Consider the following 24,957-nt stretch of genomic DNA (forward strand, 5'->3'; position numbering starts at 1 on the left):
AGTGCTCACTACCAAAAGCATACCTTCAGAAGGTGAGGGACATGGTGACAAATAATAAAACTAATAAAGAATTATTTCCAGGAGACACAGGAAGCTTTTAAACAGATGGAACAGTTCCTTACTTCTATGATATCAGTTCCATTCTAAATGTACATCTATGTACTTCAAGGAAACATGGATGCATTAATGATACAATTACCATGATAATTTGTTATTGTACTTCAGAGCCTTAATAATTACTGTTTACCACTAAGCACAAGAATAAGACATTTATCTGTGAGGAGGCAGAGATATCTAGGAAGGGTCAAGGACCATGTTTCTAGTTTTCACCAACACACAACCCAGTTAAACAAAACCCTGATGCAAATCTTTGCTGGGGAATTTTTAAAACTTCTTTCATTAAATTTAGTTTTCTGGGCAAAAGTGCTGAAGAGGTACTGAAAAAAGGAGAGTGGAAGGTTTTTTTGGGGATTGATTTTTCTTTTTAATTAAGCTTCTGTTTAATTAGGTCTGACTTTCTCTTCCCCTTGATTTGTCCTCCTGGAATTTATTTGCATAGGGGTTATTAAATAAGGGGTGGTGCTATATACAGTTGAGTGGGAGACAACTAAGAAACAGCCTCTATTTATTGTAAAATAAACTACAGTCCATGTTGTCTTTCCTCTATCACAGTTTGAGAAACCTTCTCCTTTCAGGAGCATACAGGCTCTAATGCTGCTTCCACGTGGACCCGAATAAATTTTTCTCTTTTTCTAAAGAGAAAACATCTTCACACTGATTTAACTCATCCAGACCTTCAGTTCCCACAGTAGTGTCAGATTTTTAGCATGAAAACTTAGCATGTACTTCTCATATGCTCTGTCTTCAGTCCATTGCTAATGCTCTGGAAATCCTTGGCCCTGATGCTGAAATCCTTGGCCCTGATGCTGTATTGGTTGTGCTCATCAGTGTGATTAAGAACAAAAGCATAAGCTGTGCTGTTGCAACCACATGATAGCCCAGTCGCAATCCCTTCTGGTAGCAAAGATAGTACTTATCTGTGTGATTCTGTTTGATAAAATCTTTCTTTCCTCTCTCTATAACCTCATCATAGAAAAATGATGCTTGCTAATGAATATATGTCCAGAAAAAAAAGTCTTTTAAAATATTTTCAGTGTACTAGTTCAATGTATTCTGGGGATATTTGATAAATAGTTATAATCGAACATGGAGCTATGGTGAAGTGTACTCTGGATCAGGGAATAAAGTTAAATCCTTCATTACAGAATGCATAAATAAACCTTTCTCTCCTGTTTCAATTGGATCTCATAATTATTGAAGCAACTATCATTATGTTTTTACTGCCACTGACTGAGCATATAGTTTCACAATTATGCTGGTACCATTTTAGTATATATGTCTGATTGTTTGGTACCAGTGTTTCCTGTCTTGACCTTTGAAACACAACATCTTACTATAATCTAATAATTAACCAAGGCCAAACACAAACTCACTAGTTCTGCAGTGTGCAGCCAGTGTTCATGTTCACATTAAGGGAATCACCAGCCTGTGGTGCTCACAGAGACACCTGCAGGGACTGCAGTGTGGCCCAAATGGCAATGCCGCAGGAACTCGGTCCCATGAAGCTGCCACGAACTTCCTATGCAAAACAAGACCTCAGGCTCATAAAGTTCCTTCTGAATCTTTCTATCCAATTTCAAGAACTGATGCCTAGAGGTAAAGGCTTAATTCTACTGAGTTGATGGGGAGTTGCATGATGGGGTACCTTTTCGATGTTTTGGCCTAATTGAATTCAACAACTAACGTATCTTCAGTGTGCAGTGCTGAAAGGTGCTCCTGGCACAGCTGGAGCATTATTGTAACACAGCTTCTGTGGCACAAGTGATCCATCAGTATCCACCTCAGGTGCAAGCAGGAAGCCCAAGTTCCTTTTGGCATGGAACAGGGAGAGTTGGATCTCCTTCTGCAGTGAAAAGGCAATGAAAGCCATTTGTCAGAGTTTAACCACTGTTGCTTTGCTGTGCCCATTATATGCCCTCTGTAATAGGGACACTGGAGCATTTCTATCCTCATCCATTTGTACTTCACAGCTTTTATATGTCCCTCCTGATGTGGAGTCCGAGAAACAGCAAGTGATTCCTGAGTTGACATTTATCAAACTAAGCTTTTCTGATAAAAAAGTGATTTCCTGCCTATTCTTAGCATTTGCTTCCATGTGAACCAGTTTCCCTCAGTATCCAAGGTTTTTCAAGTGTCTGCTAGTGAAGATCTGACTATGGAGAAGCTGTATGAACCAGCTGAAAGCAGTCAGCTATGTGCTGACTTGGGTGCAAAACCACACGTGCTTTTGGGTGCCTAATTGTCTCCAAAAGCACGTAGGGGCCTTAACCTGTGCCTTGTAGTCTAAGTCTCATTGAATATATGGATAATGTAGTATTCAATATATGATAAATTCACTGTCATGTCCTAAATTATTTCTAAAGGGATATTTAGCCTTCATAAGAGTGAGTAGAAGATACTTTTACAAATTTCTGCTTAAATGTTTTGACATTTACTGACTAGTTCAGTGATAAAACCTGAGCAGGGCACTGCCTCTCTGTGAGAAAAGAACCAAAGAATTTGTTTCAAGCCTCAGAAATGAAAATGCTTTAATCCGTGAAACACTACAAGCAGCCAGAAGAGCAATTATTGAAATCTGTACTTTACTTTTCCTTAGGCTTTTCTAGTCAAAATCCATGACACAGAAAACATTCCTACAGAAAGTCACAGACCCTGCATACTTTTCTAGAGATTTTCCAATGTGCTAGTCTTGTGTTAATCATCATCTGAGCAGTCTGCATGAACAGACTGAAATAAACATTTGCACTGAGGGAAGAAAATAAATGAAGACAATAGCTAATGGGTTTTTTCTTTCTTGTATCATCAGGTGGAGGTAGGAGGAGGAGATAAGATAAATACGGAAAGGGGGAATCAAAGTAAGAAGAAGTGAGGAGGAAGAAAGATAAAAAAAAAGGAAAGAACTGAAGAAAGCAAGAAATTAATGGACAGACAGATAGAAAATAATGAGAAAATAATGGAGTCTCTAAACCTGTGTGAACTAACTTCATTTGAGACAGTTGTCTTAACAAATAGGCAGAAGTTCTCATCTCAAAATTAATAAAAAGAGTAATTCTTTAAAATGTACTAATAAGTATAAATAATTAAAACAACCTTCTAATCTAGGTCATTGTTTTGTATAGTACTTGGATATGCATGAATGCCTTTGGTGCAGAAATCAGGAAGACTTACACAAATATAGCTGAGGACAAGATCTGCTTCATTTCCCAAATTCTGCACAAGAAAAATAATAAAGTTACCACAGTTTTTACCATGTTCTCTAAGTCTTCCCAAGACTAATCACTCTGGAAGTACTGGAAGTACATTACCCAAAGCACAATTAGAAAGTCACTCAAATAATGTCTTTCGTCTTTGTTTTGGTCTTGACTTTTAATCTATCGCCCTTTAGTCTATCATTAAAGCCCAGTCAAGTCAATTAATATGCAGCTCATATACTACATTGATTGCACCATATAGGAACGGTAGAATTTACACACTGTCTGTTGGTGCCATATTAATATTTAATTAGGCCATGCAAAAGTCAAGCCTGTAATGCTGTTATCACATGGAGTAGTATGTCACAAAAAGGCAGAACAACAATAAAGAATTCAGAGCCCAAAGGTTGAAAACACTGCTGGTTATTGCAAACAATTAAATTGTTCAAAGAGGATGTTAGTAAAGCGGTGTACGAGTGCACACGGTGATTGTGAGAAAAGGTCATTACCACAATCACCTTTTTCACACAGAAAGTATGCACATTGAATTCAATCTCAAAGTATACACTTTTTCATAGCCAAAGCCCAGATACATTCTGTTAACCCCTTTCCACAACTGAACAGCAATAAAAGCCTGATCTGAGATTTAGCAGTGATCTCCCAACAGACAGGAATGGCAAAGCACATTGTACTGAGAAGGAGCTGTGTGTCAGTCCCTGGCTGGGTGGTAAAGGAAGGATACTGCTGCAGCACACAAGGAAGTCTGCCAGATTTCTTATATCACACCAGTCATATTTATAGCCCAAACCTTACTTACAAATGCAGTTGCACAATATATTTCCATGCCTTATTTTCAAATAGTCCAGACTTAAATTTAGATGATAGTGGTATTTTTTTTCACAGGGGGAATATGATTTTGAAATTCATATGTTTAAGTGTAAAATAATCTTCCAGCAGACAGACAAATACTTCTGCTTGAGAGAACAGTGTTTATGAGACAGCAGGCCCTTTAGTTGCCTTGGAAACTCTGTTTGTAAAGGGCCATAATTTATATTGTCCTGGAGGCTTTTAACATTTGCATCAAAGCTTCAGAGGACAAGAACTGTCAGAGAGTATTTATTCACAAAAAATGCAAACTTCACTTTAAGAATGTTAAGGGGTGTATTTTTTTTTCCCAGCAAATGATAAATGATCTTTGAAGAAGGAGAACAAAAAAACTCAAGAAGTTTGATATGTTTACAGAAAGTCACAAGCAACACACTTAGGATATTACACTTGCTGGTCAGTGTTACACAGAGAACTTCAAACCAAATAGAAGGCAAAAAGAATTCCTAAAAGGAATAACAACAGTTTAAATATTTTCAGCATTTTCTGTTTACTGCTGTTCAGTAATGACCCTCAGGTTGCATCCAGAAACCTTCATCAGATTGGGAGATACTCTGTAATCACAGACTAAAGAAGATACCCTTAGAAAAAATATAAGATGTAGAAAGCTAAAATTAAATAGTTTAGTTCAAATACTTAGTGACAAAATGATCTTTGTTTTAGGCCCAGAAAGAGCTTTTTATTTTCCAGCCTTTCAGTTGTTATCAAAGGTTCACAAATTTATCTTGTACAAAACACATTGCAGAAAGTGCCAGTACATTTCCTATTGTTTTCTGAACTTAAAAGCAGTTTATAAGGGAGTCTTGATGCTCATACTCAAGCGAGCCCACCACTGAAGCCACTGGGTGAAATGCTTGTTCGAGAATGAAATGGAACAGTCAGAGAGATAGTTTGATTTTTCTCATTTCTGCATCCATTTCTATTCTTGAAAACTGTTTGGAATGGAAGCTGTCCCAAGATAAATCCTCTTTTGAGGGTCTTGCACAAGCAGGAGTTGAGGACAAGATGCAGAAATTTATATTTATGACTTGCATAATAAAAAATCCAAAAAATATATCAAAAAGAGAGACCTTCCCCTGGTCATAGAGATGCTTAAAGATGAGTTGAGCGAAAATTTTTATGAAGTCTGTGCAAGAGCACTAACAAGGAAAAGAGACAGACAGAATGAGAAATTGAAAGTCCTCTGACTCATTTCCTTTGGGAGGGAAAAACTGAATGAGGAAAGAAAAAATAAAAACCAGGCAGGATATTTTTTTCAATAACTTTCAGAATAAATATGCTTTGTGTAGGCAATTGTGCACTACAGATCATTTGCAATATTCAAATGTATTATTCAAATAGCAAAAAGGAAGTACAGTGAAATTTTCACAAATTAAATCCAACAAAGAGAGGAAAATGGTATTTTTTCACAATATTTTATAAAACAAAGTCACTTATATTCCTCACATCATAAACTTTTTATCTATTCTTTGATCATTTTGATTTTTGTGTTAAAGTATGCTTCAAACACGTGCTGCCAAGCACACTGACACAGGTAAGAGTCTATAATGTACATGGCAAAGTTCTTCTAACTCACAAGACTTGTGAAGCTGCTCCTGGGAATTATAATCTGTTAGCAGTGGGTTACAGAACAGTTTGCCTTTTCTTTTGTATTTGTCTAAACAGTGACTCCATCAAGCTTCCTCTCAAGTACACCCATTTTATATCTAGTTCTTTTATGTTGTGGAACAAAATGAAGCCCAAATCCTCTGCAGACAAACCAGTGTACTGCCTCCAAAAAGCCTGCTAATAATTCTTTAGAAATGGCAAACAGAAAATAAAATAATGAGCTTTTAAGGGGCATTTTAATTCTGATTTTCTATTGCTTAATGTAAGTTTCTTACCATTATCATAACTAAAACACAATATCCTCTGGCATAATGCAATTCATCTTTATCACACTATATCTTGTAAGCAGAATTATAATAGATAACCATTCAAATGTACAAATTATGGATGTTTTGTTCTAGAACCAAGATGGAAATGTATTCAAAAATATATTCATAGTTTCCAAGAGACAAAAAATTTAAATGAAAAAATTTCAATTGTTTTTGGAAAATATACAGATGAATGTACAATCACGTCATTTCTTTGGGTAAACAAATTCAACCTTTCATTTACATCTTATGCAGTTAATAACAAAGTCACTGAAGCAAATACATTGAAAAAAAAGATTAAGTGGCTCATAAACATGCTCCATTTAACTGTAACATGAAACTCCTCACTCTTTTATGAACATCCTGCCCCAAGTCATGCAGACCAGAGGAAAAGGTTTATCTCAAAGTAATTGAAAAGAAAACATGACAGTATAGCTTAGCCCAGAGGAAATGGAAATATTTTAAACTATTCTTTGGGGCTTTATGATACTTAAGATGAAGTCGTTACTTATTAAATTCTTGTCCCAGTCAACTGCAGCTGAAGTCAGGACACTTCCAATCTATTCTGATTGACCTCTGAGCTTTGGAAAATCGTCTCACTTCTCTGTCTCTTAGACTTCTTCCTGTTCTTTGCTATGTCTAGCAGAGAAATACGAATTGCCTCTACTCAGCAAGCAGTAAGTTGAGAAGCTCATCAGAGATGACACTTGCAGATATTATCATAACATCAGTGGTAAATAATAATAAGACAAGGTGAATTTCAGCCTAGAATTGGATACATAAGGCTTGTGAGCAGTCCCTTTTTGCTTTGTGTTAGTGTTTTCTCAGTGGCAATGAGAAAACAGTCCCGGGGAAAGAAGCCACTTAAGCAAGTAGATCTTTCCTGAAACACGACTGCAAAGTGAGACTAGTTTCAGAATACAGTACTACTGGTTTTTATAGCATTGTATCACTAATTTTCAGCAAGCACTCCTTTGCGCTTTCAATGAATTTTCTGCAAGACATCTTTATTTGAATACCTTCAAAAACAGTGCAAGACCTCTTCCTGAAAGACACTACAAAGACAAATTTAAATAGATTGTAAATCTTCAGCTCTTGATGTCACTGGATGTAACAGTGCTGAAAAGCATAGATTATTACATCTTGCTATCAAAATTAAGGCCTTCTTTGAGGCTCTGCTTTGTAACTCAGGTATTTAGAAACAAATATAGCCAAAGTAATAGTGTAAGACAGAATCAGCCTATTTTGTATGTGGAGAAGATAGTTTCTGTCCATTCTGAAAGAAACAACATATTCACATAACATTTCCAAGATAACATGCAAAGCCCACTGATTTCCCATATCAAAATTCCATATAGTATCTTCTGTACTCGATACCAGGCATATTACCTGCTCCAGAACTAATGCATTCCATGACTCATTCACTGAGGCCAACATACTGGTTATAAATGGTCCACTCCTTTATGGACACTGATGCAATTTTTGAAGTTTTGAGGTGTTTAAAGATCGCATCTTGTAGGAATCCAAATTGTTTACACAACTTTATTTGCTTCTATTTTAAAATGTAACCTCTTTTTTTCAGTATAATTTAGCAAATTAGTCCCTCTATATACATGGTTTCAGTGGAGATCCTTGAATTACTTTTCAAGTATTTTTGAAACATAAGAAAATATAACCTTTGGTCCTTAACAGAAATTTGTTTTCAGATTGCATAATAATGTTTGGAATATATGATGAAAACTGTTCCAGGATCCATCAATGAAAGCCGTTGTTTTAACACCTATACTAAATCAACCAACATTTAGTTATAACACCAGTTTTAAGTATTTTCCAAAAATCCATATCTAAATTAAGGCACATATAATTAGGTAAAAAGTGAAAAGTTAGGCTGCATTTACAAAAGATGTAATCAGGCTAACACTATTCCTGCTGAAGTTCATGTAGCAGTACATACAACATGGCTGTTGTTACATGAGAACATGAACTGACAGAACAGGAAAAAAAAAGCATTTCTTGGCCTTTTTTTTCACTGGTTGCTCATTCCTATTCCCAGTCTCTTCATGTCAGCACAGAATCCTATGAAGGTGTGAAGACAACTGGAGAAGGTATCCATCTGGAAGCCCATCCTACCTGGCTGTTTCTAATTCACATTAGCAGCCTCCCACTCCACTTGGTGCAGGGTTTCAACTGTTACTGTGTGTCAAAAACTGGTGAATAAGGAGGTGTACCCACATGCCTGAGACTACTTGTTTTAGTGATTTAAAATATGGATTCAGAGTAAAAATAGGTCGTTAAAAGCTGGTTTCTTGAAACCCATAAAGAAACAGCTGGTCTTTTAACTATTGTTTAACCCAAATCATTCACCAATGAGACTTCCTACTGGATTCTGGATATCTGATATTCCTGGAGTCTAAGCAAAGTCTAGCACTGTCTTTGAATGTTAGAGATTTCTTATTCTTATTCAGAGGACATTACTTGAGCATCACGTCATCACACCTTCTAATGGTTTCCAAGTTTACTATTCAGGACATGAAAAGCAGATGTGATGACATCACCAGTTACCACCAACTTCATGACCTCTCCTTTTATCTGATCTATGTGTTAGCACTTTTTTGACACTTTATGATCCACACAGAGATGAGACTACAATATAGAAGGCTGTATTGAGAAAATATACCTGGCTGTGTTAGAGTTTCTAAACTCACACAACTAAGCTTGATTAACAGATTCCCGAAAGCACCTTAGGTGGGACAGCACAGAGTGCTACCCACTCTTCGGAAAGGCACAGGCACAGCTGACCTAGAATAGGAGTGACTCAACAGTGCAGAAAGTGAGTGCACCAAGGTCTGTCACCACGTCTCTCCTCTTCTGAACGTAAAGAATTGTGCTGCAGTTTTGCTTGAGTCAGAGGAGAAAATGTATTAGCTGGAGTTCCTGTTCTGTTTGCACACACTATAAAACTGGCACAGTTTGAACATGGAGCACCCAACATCGCAACAGTGTGCTTCAGATGCCAAAAGCATCATCAACAGGCTGGTGCAAAATGCAGTTTGTTTCTTGTCTTTGACATTATGTTTGACTGACACTGACATTCCAATGTGTCCAAGGACTAAATTAATCCTTAAAAGGGTTAGCGGAACCATGACTCTGCTGTTTACTAATTGTTAAATGGACTAGCCATTTACATGTCAGTAATTTTGTCTTGAAAAGAATTTCCTCCATTTTTTGGGTACTGGACTAGAAATTTACTCATTCAGAGAGGGCAGGAGAGGTGTAAGAAATGAAGCATTCTATCTGCTGGACAAAGACTGAGAAAGCTAACTAGATTCTATTTTTCCTATGGTACTCCTTTGTCACATGAAACTCCCCAAAGCTGAACCCAGAAACTGCTCAGACTGATAATACCAATCAGCATCTACAATTGTTTTTAATATTGCAACAGCTATGTGATAGAGTGATATAGTATTATGTCCAGGCCACCAGTAGACCTCTGACATCGACACCGATCCCAAGAAGGTTTTCAGCTGGATAGTTTAACCAACTCTGAAAACAACTGAGAGATTTTCAGACGCTAGAGAGAGAAATATTTCTCCTGAGGATTAGTAATCTGACTCCTAATGGTTTTTCCCTTCTTCATCTACTCCCATACAACCTGTGTCATGCCAACTTTTGAACTACTATAGCTGGTAGTTTCCAGATAGCTTAAGCATTCCTTGAAGAAAAAAGCCCACATCCTCAAAATACTCTGCATTTATTGCCATGTTACAAAGAATTAGCTCGTACTGTACCCAGCATCTACTTACATGTTGCACTGCTGGCATTTGTTGACAAGTCAAAGCCCTTGGGTCTTCTTTGGGATTGCTCTAGGGTCAATGTGACTTTTGCTACTGTAAAAATAATGATATTTACCCAACTTGTTAAAAATAAAATACGGCAGCAGACTCTGTAATGCCCTGAAGTAGGATTGCCTCGCTTTCTGTTGTTATATGTGCTAATTCCATCGGTGCAGAGGCACTGTGAACTTTCATTACAATTCCACATAAGACATACATACTACCTCATAAGCAATCTTAGCAAAACAACATTCACATTTGCCCACAGACCAAGGAAACAACTTTAAGTTTGCCAGGCTTGCTGAGTTACCAACAGTGATGGCATATAGATAACTCACATTCTCATATCAGAAACTGGACTGCTGGCATCAGTCTTGCTTACACGTTTTGGTAGACCATCAAAACATCTTTAGATATTAAAGACACTTGAACTTTACAAACCTAAATATGAAATGTGGCTCTAAAGAAGAAAAGACCTTTCCCTCATAAACCTCCACTCTTGAACCCCTTATTTGCAATAAAGAAGAAAAAAATCTCTTTTCCAAGGTTTGTACAGTTGAGTACAGCCATCTCCGTTTAGGACTGTGCACAGTAAGGTCAATGTAACTCAGCAGTATATCAGCTTTAGAAATGCATTTTTTTTAATTACAACTTCAGGAAAAGGTTTTCAGCTGTACAAAGTAGCTGTAAATCTTTCATTTTTCAGTTTTATTCTATTTTTATGAGTGGAATGGCAGCAACTATCACACACAAGGGAAAAGGAGCTGAGATAGCTGATATATCCCTGTGAAGAGAATTTCTTTGAGAATGTTAGATAATGGTTTATTTATATGTCAAATCCTTACATTTACAGAGGATCCAAAACTCTTAGTAAACTTCAAAGACATCTTCAGGGACATGTAAGACATTTTGTAGGAAAGACAAATTCTCCCTACCTTAGGTATTACATTTTTTTCCTAAGAGAATGAAAAATCTTTATGATCACTAGCTAAGCTCAGTTTTTCAGTATACAAATGTGCTGAAGAAATGGAACTTTTGCAAATGATGGCAAAGAGATTTGGGACAAAGATACATGGCAGCAGACTCGCTAACAGACAAGAGTGACCAAGTCTTGGGGCTGAATATTGTGTACCCTTAGGGGAATTAGGAAAGATCATCCTCCTTTCTGCAGTAATCTCTACCCCAGAAGAATGTTCTTGCTTTTGTATCTGGTTGATGCTCCTTTTTGGGGGAAATTCAGTAGAGGATACTGCACCAAGAACCACAGTAATCAGCAACAACCTGACAGCACTGGTTGCACAAAAGCAGCAGCAGGAAAAGAAAAAAAGCAAGCAAGCAAAATAAATATTTAAATTATTACATCCTCTGATGATACACTAGCACTGCTATGAAAATATCAGTTAAGGATAGAGAATAATTCATAGCTTTACAAGCAGACATTGCCCATTTCAGTACTTCTGTTCATCCTAACTGTAAAATACAAGCTTAATCTTTTCAGAGTATTTTTCTAAGACTCAAGAGTAAGAAAAGTGCATTTTTCATTGCCCACAGGCAAGCTAAGCAAATCCAGCACATGAAGCCCACTCTTTCCTCTTAATCATCACTATCCTTTTCAGTGATGGATATTCCAGAAGCTATTATAAGAAAAGTATGCACTCTCAGGTAGAAAATCACACTGCTCTCCTACCAAAGCCATTTCAGCCATTGTGTTGACTTTAATCGGTACTGTGGAGTGCAGTTTAGAATAGGAAACCCCTCTTCAGGCTGTGATCTCTTCAAAGGCAAAAACCAGACTAATCTTTTTAATAGTGCAAGCAAGAAGAAATGGACTATTGATAAAGCAGTTTATTTTTACTGACAGACGAGGCAAATTAACTCAGCTGCAATCTCCTCAATCTACTGCTGCCTAAAATAGAGAGAGCTGCATGGAGAAGGCCAAATAAGCTGCTGTAATCTTACCATCTGGGGAACTCAAGCAGCTATCATTCACCACTGTCATTTACATAACTGGCTGTAGAAAGAGGAAACTGAACATGGAGATAGTGCTCAGTTTGTTCCTCTGTTTTGAAAAGCATCATTATTCCTTATATTTCAAAGCATATAGGAATGGCAGAGCATTTATCATAAATAATCCAACTTAAAATTAGGCTTCTTCAACTCCCACAGCCCCTGCAGTGACAGCTGATTTAGACTAAACCAGCATGGATCAGCAGAGAGATCAGCGCAACAGCTGGCAGGGTGCAGCACCAGGAATCACACAGGACATCCATGAGGGGTAATCCTCATTTTCCAGAGCACAGCACCACAGCTCTGGGATCCATAATACCAGGTGAGAGTAGCATTCAAATCTTTGACAGCCGTGACAGCAGTGACCAGGAGTCTGCAGAGTAGACTCCAGAGACAACCTGCAACAGTGGAAATTTGATCCTGGTATGCTGTGTGCTTGCTTGGCCACAACTTTACACTGCCATTACTACTCCCATGTCATTTCATAAACAAGCAGCTATTGACTTTCTATATAGTTCACAATAAATGGTGTACCTGTTTAGCTAAAACATCCTGGGAAGAATTTATTAAAGGCAAGGATAATTTTTAGCACATCCGGTAAATCTCCCTGAAGCCCTGTAAACTCCCTGTAGTTTTTGGCTTTTAAAAGTGAAATGAGGCTCAGGCCAACATCCTCCACCTTTGAACGAACAGTGCTCAATTTACCTCGAACTTCATTTCGCTACATTGTATTTGTATACAGATTAAGAATAAAGAGAGAAAGAGAGAAAGAGAGAAAGAGAGAGAAAGAGAGAGAAAGAGAGAGAAAGAGAGAGAAAGAGAGAAAGAAAGAGAAAGAGAGAAAGAGAGAAAGAGAGAAGAGAGAGAAAGAGAGAAAGAGAGAAAGAGAGAAAGAGAGAAAGAGAGGAAGAGAGGAAGAGAGGAAGAGAGAAAGAGAGGAAGAGAGAGAGGAAGAGAGAGAGAAAGAAAGAGAGAAAGAGAGAAAGAGAGAGAGAGAGAAAGAGAGAGAAAGAGAGAAATAGAGAGAGAGAGAGAGAGAAAGAGAGAAATAGAGAGAGAGAGAGAGAAAGAGAGAAAGAGAGAAAGAGAGAAAGAGAGAAAGAGAGAAAGAGAGAAAGAGAGAGAGAGAAAGAGAGAAAGAAAGAGAGAAAGAAAGAGAGAAAGAAAGAGAGAAAGAAAGAAAGAGAGAAAGAAAGAAAGAGAGAAAGAAAGAAAGAAAGAGAGAAAGAAAGAAAGAGAGAAAGAGAGAAAGAGAAAGAAAGAAAGAAAGAAAAAGAAAGAAAGAAAGAAAGAAAGAAAGAAAGAAAGAAAGAAAGAAAGAAAGAAAGAAAGAAAGAAAGAAAGAAAGAAAGAAAGAAAGAAAGAAAGAAAGAAAGAAAGACTGATTTGAAGGCATAGGCCTCTTTTTAACTTCTTGTGAACAAATTTCACAAGTTCTGCTCTCAGCCTGATGATGCTCAAATTAAGGATATACTTTATGTACCTCTCTTTTTAAAACTAGGTTTATTAGTGTTATTTCATTTTCTAATTTTGTGTGGGTGGATAATTGCTTTCATCTTCTAAGAGGTAATCATAAGCAGATTTATGGCAATTGACAAATATTTCTTTGTTACATTGTAGTGTATGAATGAGTAACCTATGAAAAAAACCCACAACTGCCAAGTTTAGCGCTCCCTAATTTTATGGGCTAACCACTGTAAAAAGTTAATTATGTTTATTTCTATGAAGCTGTACAGGAGGATGCACAACCATTTGTTACTGAACCCAATAATTAACATCTTGCTCCACAGCAAATATCTGAAAGGTGTTGTTAAAGTGAAATATTGTTCTGTAACATTTTTCATACTAGCCACATGTAGGTGGTTTCTTGCAACACACATCTCTGGATGACAAAGGATTTCTGTAGTTCCTGAACCACAGCTAAAGAAGTAACTGTCTTTCTTGTGGTTTTGTTGCATTTTATTGCTTGCCTTAGAACCACACACTAAATCCACATTTCTGGGATTTTTCACTATTTCTAATACTGATGGAGGAAACAGATTTTCTGTTTATATAATGTGCTTGGTAATTTTATTTCAGGAATCAGCTCATGTGGTAAATTAATGCAGAATAAAAACAGCTGGACAAAGTAGTACCTATGTTGTTTCCTCAAATTCCTCTAGGTATGTATCTTAAAAATTTGAAGCAAAGCAAATTTCTTTTTGAAGCATGAAAAGTTTGCCAGAGGAAGAAAGTAAGAAAGAAAATCACATAATTTGGAAATTTAGAAAAAAAAAATCTATTACATTCTACTCACTGATAGTCCCTCAGACCCATCCATCATAGCAGGCCAAAGACAAAGCTCAGCTCCAAACTTGAATCAGTCTCTTCTGCTTGCACTCTTTTGTCACCTTCCCAACAGCAAGAGTCTTACTAGTCTGTCTGACTTCTTCCTGTCATAAACCATGAACATTTCAAGTCCTAGATGAAACTTTCTTACAACATTATGAATTAATCAGAGCATGAAGTCTGTGTGAAGCCATGCCTTCCCATACAGACTTTCTATCAAGTATTCCCTCTTGGCACCACCCAGAGCTTACAAGCAAGAAGAAACAATGCCTTTCTGGCTCATCTCTGGTTTTCCATACATGCCACCTGCATTTAGTTATGTTCCTACCACTTTATGGTAACACAGAAAAGAGATGTAAAGACAGGAGTATATGGTCTTTTGCATCTGAGAAAGTTAAAGACAATAACTAACCATGATAGAAAACTTTGTTTTATGCTAGCTAATGTTTTCTGGAATGGCAAGAGAAGAGAAGGAATGCACTGGATCTAAACTGACAGAATGAGATAAGATGCTAGAAAGAACACTTCTGCTCTAGTTAGTAAGGCCCATATATACACAAGCACACATTCAGGGCTGTGCTTAAAGTAGATGAAAAGAAGCTAAAATCTACACTACCTAGTTGTTGTATTACACTGGTTCTGTGTGGCAAAGCACTGCACTATTCTAATAACTGGGGAAAAAAGATGGGGAAAATATTTAGAAGCGTGAATCCAGAACAGCCTGAATGGAAAAACATATTAAGAACAACTACTCCCTGTAATCAACATTTTCTCATGGGGGCTTAGCTCTGAAAATATCCAAACTTACATGTTCAGAAAGAAAGAAATTAAGGAAGAAAGGAATAGAAACCCTTGATACCTTATCCCATAGAACCATCAAAAATCTTTAAACCCAAATTGGTAGAGCTTCACAAACACACATGAAAATTACTTTTCCACAGAGTAAGTATGTAAATTAAATACAGTACCTAATTACTAATATTACATGCAATGTTTTGCTATCAACCAGGGTCTCGGCAATAATATTTTACCATTTTGAAGTGAAAACAATGCTTTGATAGCATTAAAATAAAAACAGTAACAAAACATGTGGAGACAGTCTAAACCACAAATGTTAAAAAGGAATGCAACCATATAGACCTGTAATACTGTAGTGCCACTGCTATATAGAAAGCCTTAAGTTATGCACTGATTTCGCAAGGTCTCCAAACTGAGCCATGTCAGGCTTGTTCTGGGCTTTTTTTTTTTTACTTCTGTGCACATTGTTTTACCTGGTTTAAACATTTTTTCCTTAATTGACCAGATCTCTGTAGTTAATTTATGTTAATTTTGCTTTGTATGTTAGCAGAACAGTTTTATGACTATGTGCTATGCAGAAATGTAGGCCTATAGAAACACAGGAGATGGTGTAGAGTATAAGCATGAGATTACAAAAGGTGCAGCATAGACTTGGTATTGAAGATAACACCCACAGTTATAAAAAGACTCCCCAATGGTCAGTTAAAGAAATGTGAAGATGCACAGATCTGGTATTAGCTGTAACAAAGAGAATATAGAACAAGTATCTAATATACATAAAACATATTTTAAAAATTTGGATGAAACATGGAGCTGTAGAACAATAAAAGAAGAGAAATGCATATTAGCAACATTAACATGAACATCCCCTTCCTTCCTGTGAAAGACTCCAGATGCTGCCAATATAGGCAACGCCACCAGCAGAATGAAAGCCACCACCATTAGAACTTGGAAAATCAAGGGAAGGGAGAGTCTAACATCAAGGAAAGTGGGTAGAAACTGTGTATAACAGTATTAACTTGGTTTTTTATTATTATTAAAACATTTTTTGAATAGAAGCCCTCTTTTTCTTCAGTAATAATGGGATCTTGCCTATTAATAACAACTAAACTTCTCAGATAAAATTTTATTGACTATGTCTCCAAGTCGTATGATTCTTGACAGTTTCTCAAAGGCTTCTTGTTTCTCAACCATGCAGAACCATCAGCATGCTGTTAATTTTTGGAAACCCACAAAGAGTGGCAGTGTCAGCAGTCTGTAGACTCAGGAAGCCAAGAACATACTAATCTCTATGTGAAAAAAGACCCTGAACTCTACATTCCATAGAAAATCCTGTACTTCAGCCCCTAGATAAAAGGACCGTGGTCAATACCTGGCAAAGCCTAATGCCACAAATTAAGATACCAGCTCAACTAGGAAGGAAAAAAAACCCCAAGCCCCCAAACTTTTAACAATCTTTCAATAAGGACTAAATATGAAATGAAAATTAGAGTTACATGCAGATATTGAAAAACTCTAAAAATAGTGTTCCCCATCTTTGGAAAGAGAGGAAAATAGTGAATTCAAACAGATTACTACTGCATAGGTATGTTTGCAATACTAGAAATATTCTTCATACTAATATTTGAAAAGCATCAGAAAGAACGAACTAGTACAGTCCCTCACCAGTTTTTTATATGTATGAAGGAGAAAACCGGAGTTTTGCACTGAATAATAATGACAATGTAGCTGAGCTGTCTTTCATTTACAACCCGTTTTATTAGACTCTGCCTTCTATGAGAGAGATAAAGGTGTGGAGATTAACATTTCTGTCAGTGATATGTTCATTAATTACCTTTTAAACACTAGCAGAAATAAGATTATCTTTGGCATGACAATTCCTTGTGATATTCTATACTATTACATTAACCTGCAAAGACTTAAGATAAAATAAACTTTTAGGTAATAAATTAATTATTTTAATTAATTACATCAATTTCCCCCACATTATCTTTTACACAGTCTGTCTAATCCCAACTACAATTTTTGGTACTTGCTGAATCAATAAAAGTGCTATCATACAAATAAATAAATACACACATAAAATCAGTTTGAAATGCAGGCAAAAAACCCCCAAGCAAACTAATCAAAACCTGTATTTGTTTCATCACGTCTGAAAAAAAAAATTGTGCTAGTTTATGATAGCACCATTCTTTCTTCTGCTCTTTGTTACTCATGCTGTAATTCTGGTTTTCATGAAAGATTTGCTCTTTCACAAAGACTTCTGTGATATGTGAGGGCACTTTGTTGGTGTATGATTTGGTTTTGAATTTTCTGGAAATAAGCATACATTTTTTTTAAAAGGAGACAAAAATATTTAGAGAGACAAAAAAAGTTTTTTAACGGTAAGATATGAAATGGTGCACATGCCACCACCGAGTAATTTCTTTGAGCAGCCTTTGCCTTCCTTACCCCATCTGGTCCTCATGTCTCTAACACCCACTCACTGCATTACAACAAAAATTATACTAAGCTCCTTCAGGCAGGGTTCTGTATTTTTATAAGGGCTCTGAAACACCTAAAATATATCTGGAATCTCTAGAGGGAAAAAAAAGAAAAAGAAATAAAAAGACAAGAGTCCAAGCTTTTAAACTTCATTTGTAGGTTCAGCCATCTGTGGATACTTTGTCACCTTATATGGCAGGAGCATTTTGTTCCATGATTCCGAAGGAAAGGAAAGAGTCCAATGAACATGATCAATACAATATTGGTTATATACACAATTTACATCCTTATCACAATGTCAGATAAGACATACAATATCAGCTGTGAAGTCAGCATGTCTTTTGACATGATCCCAAATGGGATCAAGGTTGCCCCCTAGTACTTTGCATATTTCTGATAGTGTGCATATATATATAAAATATATTACTATATTTCTGTTAAGAATTGAGCAGGACATATTAGTAGATTGGAATCTTTCATTTGATGAACAAACCAGCTATTGAGTGGAAAGATGAAGCTCAAGTTCTGTCACATTACTGCTGACTCTCATTACCTCCCTGTACTTGCTTTCCTGCTCTCCTCTTGCCTTTACCTATACCTGTGTCTCACCTCTGACATGGCATGGCATGGCATGGCATGGCATGGCATGGCATGGCATGGCATGGCATGGCATGGCATGGCATGGCATGGCATGGCACGGCATGGCACGGCGTGATCTCCACAGACAATACTGTGCTGTCAAAAAACTATCACTTGCAAATTACATGTGCTTTACTCAATAGACATCATGACAAACTTCTGCCACAAAGTGCATTGGTTTTATCACATAGAGAATTTGTACATTGAAAAGGAAGAAAGTCCTAAGCATGCCATGGGGCCCACTCAGGTTCTGATTTGGCACTACTGAAAGTAGTGAGACTTTTTCAAATGGAGATTCCTCAGACTGCATGAAATAGAAGATGCACAACTAAAAGCTCACTTCAAAAAAAAATCCCTTAACTTAGCTCTGTCTTTTTTTAATGGGTTGAACTTGAAACAACATGAGCTGCTTGGTCTTGCTGACACACTTCCAGTTTAACTTCAATGCAAGTTACTGGATCTGCAGTCTCTTAAAGCTCAGGCTAAGCAAAAATAAAATTGAATCCCAAGGTGGTTCCCTGCCCAAATCACAAAAATAAATCAAAGAGTTCTTTAACAGAGTACCAGTCTCAGTGATTGATGCAGGTGTTTGCATTTTTGGATATTTCAGATTTCTGTTTAAAAATTTAAATTCATCCACCTGCTTGGGGCTAGGGAGCAAGGGGCTGGGAGAGAGAACAGAGCCTTTCATGCTATTGCAGCTCTGCACAGAGCAGTCCTGCTTCCCTGACACGCCAACTGCATGCTGTGTCTATGAGCACTGGGGCCATCATGATAATATCCAGTGTCTGGGAAACATATCCCAGTTGCAAGGAAAGGTCCATTCTAGCCTTTACAAAAAAGGCTCAGCTACTCTCAGGCCAAGCAAATAAAATTCAGATGATGCAGCCTTTACATATTTTTTAATCTCCAGCCATTGCAAAGTTGATCTTTGGAAAAGGAAAAAAAAACTTATTTGTAAGGGAAAAGTCCCTTCCATACATGGAGATGGTCTTCATATCAGAAGACTTACTCCTTGCAAACATGCCACAAATCAGTGTGCATTTCTGTGTGACACAGGTTCACAGACCAGTTATTTTGCTTGACTCTGAGCTGGTTTCTGCCTCCTGTTATCAGCAAAGCATACTGCTTTAGGGACAGCATGCAAACCACTGAAATTACTCTGGTGGGGGGAGATGGTGATGAAGAAGAAACATACACATTACATCAGATGTTAGTCAACTATTTCTCTTCATTTTTAAGCCAGTTTCTTGCCTGTTGAATAACTAAGTTAAACTAGCGTGAAGGGAGAGAGCTAGCAGATTTTTTCTTTTCAAAATGTTTCACATTCACGACCTTGGTTGGATAATTTAGAGAGCAGACGTTATTGTCAGCTTCTTTATGTTATTCATCTAGAAGAGCAGATGCCACACTGAACTGCAGCTTGGCATCAAGGAAAGTCTGCCTGTGTGTCAGGGGAATTAGGATAGCCTGGACTTCCATAAGGACTAATTGGTACGCCAGTAAAAAAAGCTATCTTCAGCCCTATTCAAAGAGAATATTCTAGTGTTTTTTGCATCCTTCTGGATGCTTTTTAGGAAGGCTTCTCTTGGTGTTCCTGCATTTCATCAGCTCTCCCTCTCAAGGAAACTCTAAATCACATATTTAAAAATAGACCATCAGATTATCTGGGTAAATCATAAAGCTCAGCTTATCTCTCTCTTCCCCTTCAAAATATACAATTTGTTTTGTCCACCAGCTCAGTAGCATGAAGCCATCAACAATCCTGTTTGTCTCAGCAACCCCACTCAGTGATTGTCCCTGTGTATCTCTATTCTGTGCATGTATGTCACACTGGGGTGTGTGTGTCTGTGTGAGCACGGAAGAAGGATCCAGGAATTCACAGTTCTGGTGTACAATCCTGCTTATGCTAGTGTTTATGCCCATGTCAACTGTGTACATCCTAGCATCACAACACAGCCTTACACAATCATAGAAAATAACACCAGGATTTTGCAGAAGCGATGTACTAAGTACTTCAATTATGCATTAAATTGTTCTTTAACACCAATCTGGACCATGGAACCCATGTGCTTCTCCTGAGGGCAGGCATAATCAATGCTTGCAAGGAAGGACACAAAAATTTTTCAATTCCTCTTTCCCAGTGGTTAAGACACACCACATAACAGAGCCTTCAGAAGCAAACCCCGACTGCCAGCCCACACGTTTCCTTTACGCGCATCTCCTCATCCTCTTCCCCGTCAGTGCGGCCCATCAGGCCACGAGAGCCGGAGAAAGCCCTGCAGGGATATAAATAGCTCCTCGGGGGAGGAGGGGAGAGTGCAGCAGCACGTTTCTAAAGATGCTTGGTGCAGAGGGAGGTTTTGCAGGATTAATTCAGAGGGGAAAGGGAACCGCTAGGAAGTTCACTGCCATAGCAGGTAATGTCTGTGGACAGGGGGCAGCAGCTGCCCTGGGGAAGCTGAAGGGGGGGGGGGGGGGAATGCCCCGCTTGCTGAGAGAGCAGCGAGGTGGGGTTCCCTCTTTGAGTGTCACACCTATTTCAAATAGTTTCCTCAGAGCACCTCCGCAGATGGGCTGTGTATAGGCACGAAGGCCCCACGGCTGAGACAGACAGCAAGGATACGAACCAACTCGGTGGAGGTGTTATTACCACACGCAGCTTATTGTCTGTGCCAAGTTTGTACAGAACCAGGTCGTGTTACTGATGGGTGCTGTATTGCACTGTGCATGTGATGCTCTGAACTTGCCCCACGCGTGGGGCACAGTAGCGCTGGCTTCCCTGTCCTTTCCCCCGTTTTCCTTGGAGAGACAAAGCCGAGAGGTTTCCTCTCCCCAGAGCCGCCCTATCCCCCTCTGTCTCCCGGAAACTTTCGGGAACTACAGACACAGCCGCCTGAGGCACAGGGGCGCGCTGGCCCCTTCCCCGCCGGATACATCCCGGGCACTCCTCAGCCGGCGCCCGGGCTGGTTGGGCGAAGGGCGCGCAGCCTCCGCCGCCGCCCGGGGCCGCTCCGCGCCTCTCCGCGCTCGCCCTCCACCCCCCCACCCCCGCGGCGGGCTGGCACCGCGCGGCTGTGAGGTGCTGCAGTGCCCGGCCCGGCCCGGCCTCTCTCACCGTCCTCCAGAGCCGCTGCCGCTTGGCACTGACGGAGGTGGCCGTGACGATGAGGTGGGAGACAGACACCACCAGCCCGAAGACGATGGCCAGCAGCGTCCGGACGGGAAGCAGCGAGTAGGAGACGAAGGTTACCAGCATGAGCTGCCACATGCCCTGCTCGGGGGCGCTGGGCGGCTCCATGCCGTAGGCGCCGAGAGAGAAGGGGCAGCAGAGGAAGGAGAAGGTGAAGCTGAAGAGCAAGGTGAGCTTGACAATCTGCTGCAGCTGGGTGACCTGCAGGTACTTGACATTGGTGACGATGAAGAGGGAGAGGAAGATGATGCAGTGCACCGGGTGCGAACCTTTCGAGATGGTCAGGCTGGGGCCGGAGAGCAGCTCCACCAGGGCGAGGCTGGCGGTGAGCACGATGAGGACGGCCAGCGCCTTGAGGGTGGACGTCTGCTCCAGCTTTAGGTTGTAGCTCTGGAAGAGAGCTTCCAGCTCCTTGCAGTCAAACTCGTCCTCGCAGGCGATGGCATCCAGCAGCAGCAAGGGAGGGGAGTCCCCCAGCCCGGCTCCCGCTCCCGACGCCGCGGCAGCCGGCGGGGAGCAGCAGCAGTGGCAGCACTTCTTCCTTTTGGTCTTGACTTTCTGAAACGGTATTTCCTCCATGTCAGTGCCATTCATAAACCCGGGGAAGAAATGCTCCTCCAGGTGTCCCCCGCTGCCGCTTTGCCGCCTCGCTGCTCATAAAAGAGAGGGGGGCTGCGCGCAGGAGCCGCGGCCGCTCGCCCGCCGGCAGCCCCCGCCGCTCCGCGGGACCGCCAGCCGCCGTCCGCAACCCGCCGCGCCGGCAAACGCCCCCTCCGCTGCCACCCAGGAGCCGGGGGTGGCTGGGACGGCGGGAGGAGAGTCTCACTCCTGTTAATGTACCAACCTTCCTGCCTGCAGTCTCGCTTTCCCCTCCACCCTCCTCCACCCTCCTCCTCCTCCTCCTCCTCCTACTCCTCCTCCCCTGGTGCTCCAGGGATGTTAATCTCCTAATGACACCAAAACACGATCCAAAGGTTTGGAATCAAACAGAGGGAGGGATGGGGGCAAAGGATGGGTGGAAGCTCAGATTAGGGGAGACGGGGATATCAACAGGCGGGTCTCCTTTCAGATAACGCTATTTGGAGGAGCGGGAGCTACAGAGGAAAGCAAATGGGCTCCCGTGAGGTGGGCAACATTACAAAATAAGATAGCGATTAGGGGAAAAAAAAATTAATCCGAGCCAGGGGTCTGGAGAAAAAGTGCGGCAGGGGGGCCGGAAAGAAAGCAGGAGGCAGAGAATGGCAGGGCGATCCCCTTCCCAGGTCCGAGAGCATCTCACCGGAGCTGAGGATTGAGAGGCGCCTGCGCGCCGATCGCTTGGGAAGCCGGACACGTCCCCACCGGGGCTCCGCGACTCGGGAACGGCGGGGGGACCCGCCGCCCCTGCAGAGCGCCCCGCGTTCCCCCTGCCGGGCGCCCGGGACCCGCCGGTCCTCCGGGTGCATCCGGCATCGCCCGAGGGCTGATAGCCCCGTGCTGCCCACCTGCCCTGGCAGGTACAGAGGCAGCCTTCTGTACCTGTATTAAGGTACAGAGAGGTATAGGTACACATATAGCTATATATAGAGAGATATACACATATATACACACACACATACATATGTGTGTGTGTATAAAAATATACAAAATCTACATATAAAAACATAGAAATACATGTAAATATAAGTACATTTGTAAATATGTAAATATATATATATATATGTTTTTATAGATGAATCCTGCTTCCTTTCAGAAATAAAGTAGTATCTGACTGAATAAACATTATGATGTTACTTGTTTTTCCTCCTAGCTTTGAAGCAGTTGGAGAAAGTGTAGTGAATGAGAAATTTTTCAAGAAAACACATTTCTGTGAGCACTTCTGCCTGTCTGGGAGTACAAATCAGTCAGTGACTGTAGAGGGTTACTCTTGTGACAGGAGTTAAATATCATCCCACTCAAAATTGTACTTGGTGCCTCATCAAGAACTTGGATGTGTTGTTTTAGAAAAAAGTCCTCTAGTTCTGCCTATAATGCTGCTATGACATACCACTATTACCACGTTGCCACAAAAGAATACACTGCAGTATGCTTTTTTGTAACCATTGCATCTAATTTTGGGATTATGAGACTGATTCCAAACTCACCAAAGACTAGGGAAAGGACTCCAGTGTTTCTTTTAGGTTTGGATCAAGCATTTGTAAGATTCAGGTCTAGGAAAATGTCAAAATAGAAGACTAAGGTTATGAACATTCGGCTTTTCAAAGGCAGGGTAGGGATACTTTTCAGAATCAAAGCAGAATCCTACTATCATGGGTAGGTTGAATATCTGATCACTGATTTTTGTGTCAGTGATGTCAGATTCTGGTTCCAGATTTGGGCTGAAGAGTGTCAAGATCAACAGTAGGCAGAGATTCTTTAAGATTTGTTATGGCTGTGAATGATGTTGATACTTCCCTTCTGGATAGTAAAGGAGCATTAAAAAATTCGCTGATACATAATCTAAGGTAACATATTTTTATATTAATATTTTAGTATTTGTGGTTATCCATGCCCTACAGACTCAGTATGCAGTTATTCTTTTGAATCTGAACAGACCTCATCAGGAAAATAGAATTAATCAACATTGCTGGAGTTTGTGTATTACAGATTCAAAATATTCCACACTTGACAAAATGGCTATTACTTACTCTGTGTTCACAGGATGCAACTCATGGTGGTTTCCTAGACTATTACTTAGACCCTCAAACACTGCAGAACTGTAAATACAGCTGGTATTTAGACTTCTGTAACTTCCTTCCAGAAGAAAGTAAAGGAATTGGATTTGCTGGCCTGAGCACTGGAAACAGGAAGAAATGTTTAGCTGAAATGAAATTAAATCTGACAAACAAACAAAAAGAGACTTCCTTTGTTTTGTGGTACCTCTAGTGTGTTTGAAAATCTTAACAAAATTAATCTCCTTATTCACTTTGGTGCATAAATTCACTTTGGTCACACGTATATTAGACAAACACACACAGTTTTCACCTGTCCTCAGCTTTATTCTGAGCTCATATATCCTGAGGGATAAACTAATATTTCACATCTCACAAAGCATAAGAGGTGGAACCTAGTTGCCCAGCCCTAGGAACTATTCACTGGAAGAGTTGTCACGCTAGCAGTTATCATTTCTTTCTTCTGGCTCTCAGCTTGCTGCTGAGGAAATGGAAGGTGAGTAATTCCCTACAAGGCACCCTGTGGTTTAGATTATTTTCATGCTTCTTACAGCCTAAGGTGCATGCATAAAGCAGAGGAAGATGATGCGTATGAAACATATACATCTTCATTCTTGCCAGGTCAAGGGGTAGCAGTGAACTGTTGAAGCTTCATCTTTCTTAGACACTGTAGGAGTATGGAAATGCCACACAGTGATTAATGAAACGCTGCCATCCTTTATACACTGTTTCACATCACAGGGCAAATACTTCACCATAATACTTCACCATACCATCCATAGTGAAGAGCCCAATATTTAGCGCTTGATGCCACAAAGAGGAAACCTCAAAGCCTTTGTCTGAGAGAAATATATTGTTAAAGCAAATAACCAG

At 39.8% G+C, this 24,957-nt stretch overlaps 1 protein-coding gene across 1 annotated transcript in view; it reads right to left on the reverse strand.

Moving 5' to 3' along the window:
• ADCY1 (adenylate cyclase 1) overlaps positions 1-22,229 on the reverse strand; it is a 146,465-nt gene extending 124,236 nt beyond the window's left edge. Inside the window, exon 1 of the mRNA XM_069005864.1 lies at positions 21,320-22,229. Coding sequence (XP_068861965.1) covers positions 21,320-21,988 — 669 coding nt within the window. The 5' untranslated portion in view covers positions 21,989-22,229. The remainder of the gene's footprint in view (positions 1-21,319) is intronic.
• Between the last annotated feature and the right edge of the window lie 2,728 nt (positions 22,230-24,957).

Source organism: Aphelocoma coerulescens, chromosome 2, assembly GCF_041296385.1.
Source record: "Aphelocoma coerulescens isolate FSJ_1873_10779 chromosome 2, UR_Acoe_1.0, whole genome shotgun sequence".
NCBI classification, from domain to species: domain Eukaryota; kingdom Metazoa; phylum Chordata; class Aves; order Passeriformes; family Corvidae; genus Aphelocoma; species Aphelocoma coerulescens.